This window comes from Gavialis gangeticus, unplaced genomic scaffold (genome assembly GCF_001723915.1).
Source record: "Gavialis gangeticus isolate Ggan-Ray unplaced genomic scaffold, GavGan_comp1, whole genome shotgun sequence".
Classification (NCBI taxonomy): domain Eukaryota; kingdom Metazoa; phylum Chordata; order Crocodylia; family Gavialidae; genus Gavialis; species Gavialis gangeticus.
The window spans coordinates 23,059,889-23,063,256 of NW_017729027.1; the positions used below are offsets into that span (position 1 = coordinate 23,059,889).

General features: G+C 46.0%; 1 protein-coding gene across 4 annotated transcripts in view; it reads right to left on the reverse strand.

The window, feature by feature from the left end:
- Window positions 1-3,368, reverse strand: part of ADGRB3 (adhesion G protein-coupled receptor B3) — a 941,101-nt gene that overhangs the window by 936,192 nt on the left and 1,541 nt on the right. For 3 of the 4 annotated variants that reach the window (XM_019520508.1, XM_019520505.1, XM_019520506.1), the window contains exon 2: window positions 444-1,212. In XM_019520508.1, the coding sequence (XP_019376053.1) occupies window positions 444-1,197 (754 nt within the window). In that variant the 5' untranslated portion in view covers window positions 1,198-1,212. Of the gene's footprint in view, window positions 1-443; window positions 1,213-3,368 lie in introns of those variants that run through there. The other variant, XM_019520507.1, reaches the window with a different exon arrangement.

Consider the following 3,368-nt stretch of genomic DNA (forward strand, 5'->3'; position numbering starts at 1 on the left):
GCCCGCGCTCCCGCCTCGGCCCCGAGCCAGCCCGGGGGAGCCGCCGCGGCTCCCGCACTCCGGAGCCTGGCCCGACTGAGGACTGGGGGCCCGGCCCGCGGCTCCCCTCGGGGCTCATCCAAGGGAGGAAGCGTGTGGGTACGATGCCGACGAGGAAAGAAGAAAAAAAGAAAGAGCTAATGACTTGGCTCCCAACCTGTCAGCGTCGCCCTGTGAGAGCTGCCAGAGCAACGGGGCTTCGCATCCCGGGCGTCCCTCGGAGCTCTGACCCCCCACCCTGCCCCGGCCGGGGACATGTCTTGGGGGACTGCAGTGCCCTGCGGTTTGGAGGCGATCAGCCCCCCTGTCAGCTGCGTGGGGTGCGAGCCAGGAGTTGAAGTACCAGGGAAAGGGAAGGGCTGGGGTGGCAATGGGACCCGGACGCCCCCAGCAGCAGCACCTACCTTCTTTGGGCGGCCGCTTGACTTCTCTGCTGAGGTTGCACACCTGGGTGGTTTGCAGCTCCTGGGTCAGGCAGCCCTCGGTCTGCTCGTTAAGGGGCAGCACCACGTTATTGAGCAACACCAGGGACTGGTCGTCTATTCCCCATTCTCCCAAATGCTGAGGGCAGGTGCATTTTGTATACATGATCCCACAGGACTCGGTTCTCCCGTTCTCGGATTTCAAGCAGCTCTCCAGCCAAGTGCATAATACGTGGCAACCAAACTGGCTCGGGCTCACCTTGTTCAACACCAAAAACTCAAAGAAGGATTTCTGGTCGTCTTCCCTTTTCTGTAATCCTGGGAAATCGATGGGGTAAACTCGGCGGATCTGAATGAAATTCTTATCATATTGCAGAAATACAAAAGCATTCTTGGAATCGCAGAGCTGCATTATAGAGTGGTTATTTTTTAAAAGATCCTTTATTTTCTCATGAGAAAAATGATCAAACTGATAAGCCAAGAGGGAAAAGTTGGAGCAGCTGAAGTCTTTTTTGGAAAATTTCAGGTAAATGCTATATTTGGTCGGATCTGGATTTTCCAGCGTCCAAGTGCAGTTTGTAAAGTTTTTAGGAAACATCTCACTTACAGAATACGATCCATAAATGACCCCCTTCACCAGCGTGGAACACCAGAAGTCTTGGGCAGCATTAAATCCAAACATAACCAGTAGATAGGTGGAAAATATATAAATCAGCAAATTACGAACAGCCTTCATCCTATGTCATTTGGCCTGCAGGAAATGAAATGAAATTAAATGCAAGTAGAATCCTTCACGCATTGAAAACCAAACTCCTTCCAATAGTCCAGCCAGCTGTTTTCAAGATTCCAGTTAGAGCCCTTTTAAAAAAGAAGGGCAGGTAATTTTTATTTTATAACGCAAGGAAATTGTTTGATGCTGTGTGAACAGCGCCATCACGTGGCCATCACAACAGTCAAATTCCCTAAATTCAAATAAAAAAAAATTACGTTTATTAGATTATTAATAGGAATGCCCTCACTTATCTACCACGTATTCACCTTGGCGTAATCCGGAACTCTTCAATGTAGATAAAACCCAGGGACTTTTATCCCATAGACTAAGAAAAGGGGTATTCATTTTTAAGTCAATACATGTATAAATGTACTATATCTATAGAGTGTGCACTATATATATGTGCATATATATATGTGCATCTATTTGCATATATAGTATGTGTGTGTGAATGTACACACAGATAATCTCTCTCGACCAGATCAGTAAAGCCGGTAACATCTGTCGTTACATATCATTGTTTCTATTAAATCTGAGAAGTAATAGTGATGAATTACAACCATAATTTTAAAAATGCACAAATTATTATTTGCTACAGATGGAACATTATCTCCCATATGTCTACATGCCTTTGCAATGGCCACCTGGTATACAGAGGTCTCTATAAAAAGCAAATCCTGGGAGGAAATAACTAAGATTAATATGTGTTAATAAAATCTTGAAACTGGTATCTGGGAAAGACATCTAGGTAGTTAGATGGAACTAGTGGCTGTCTGACACTGACACCGAGACCCAGCATTTTAGACAATCATTTCAATGTGATAACCTCCAGGGATCTATCAAGTGGATCAGTATATTAGCATTGATGGCCAAGGACAGTATGGAGTGAGCCTTGCTACACAAGGATCTCTGTAACTGGACTGAGTTTCTTAGCTGCCCTTTGATGATGACTATTTTGTTCAGTAGGGTTATCCACTGGATTTTGCAGATGTGCACCTGAGCGATGAAAGGCAGATGTCATTTTCTGTGCTAGCATCTCCAAATAAAGCTTTTCATGCACCCCCTCCACAGTTACAGCCTCCACATGCTCTGCTCTAACAGGGGCCTAGGACAATGAAGTGAACCTTGGTTATATTTACCTCTGTAATGTTATTCAAAAAAATTAAACTTGAGAACGTTTTCAGATTTAAGAAGTTGCTAATCTCTTACAACTGAGTAGCTTTCCGCTGTTTGCATGTGGGAGCAGACAAAAGTGATGCCAAGTTAATCTACAAACTCTTTAGACTGTAGCCTCCTCCACGGTTGCTCTGGAAGCAGAGACAGACACAGACCCAGACACAGTTACTGAGTTTGAACGTGTGTCTTTGCCCGGCTTTTCATCCCCCCTCCAAATTGCAAGGCACCCTCCTGTCTCCAGCTATTGCATAACCCTCAACACATCGGGGATTAAATTCCTTTGCAGAGAATCGTGTATTTCCCAGATATAATCCCAACTCTAAATCTTGAGATGGGCAAAGCAGCACCAACTCCAACCCTTTTTAAAGCTGCGGTTTAAAAACAACCCCCCTACCCCCCCAAAAAAAATCACCAAACAAAAAAACCCGAGCTGCCGACGGATCTACCCAAACCATTGGATTTTGCCTTTCCCGACCGCATCTCTTAGCAAAGAGCCGGGTCCTCTGCCTCGAAATCGGGTCGAGGAAACATTTAAAGACGGGAAAAATAGAAACTCAGAGGCAATTCTAGATACAATTTCCTCTTTGCTGGAGCACTTCTCAGGCAATGCAGCTCTACGCAGCGCTATTCAGGATGGTGGAGGCGTTGGAAGCCAGGGTGACAGTAAGTGTCTAAATTCGGATTCCACCCATGAAAAAGGATTCATGTTATAATCCGAAAAGCGAAGGGGAGGGGAAGCGGGGAGGGAAGGGGTTATTTGGTCATTTATTTTAAAATAAAAGCCCTCCTCTTCTTTCCCACCTATGCTGGGTGGAAAAAAAAATAAAGACGTCTGCAGTGCCAGGCTGTTTTCTACGGGGGAACCTAGTCAAATAGCCATCATTTCAGCTGCGCGTTGGTCCAAGCAAGACTACCGAGACAGAAAATGATTTTAACGCCCCCCCACACCCCCCCCCCCC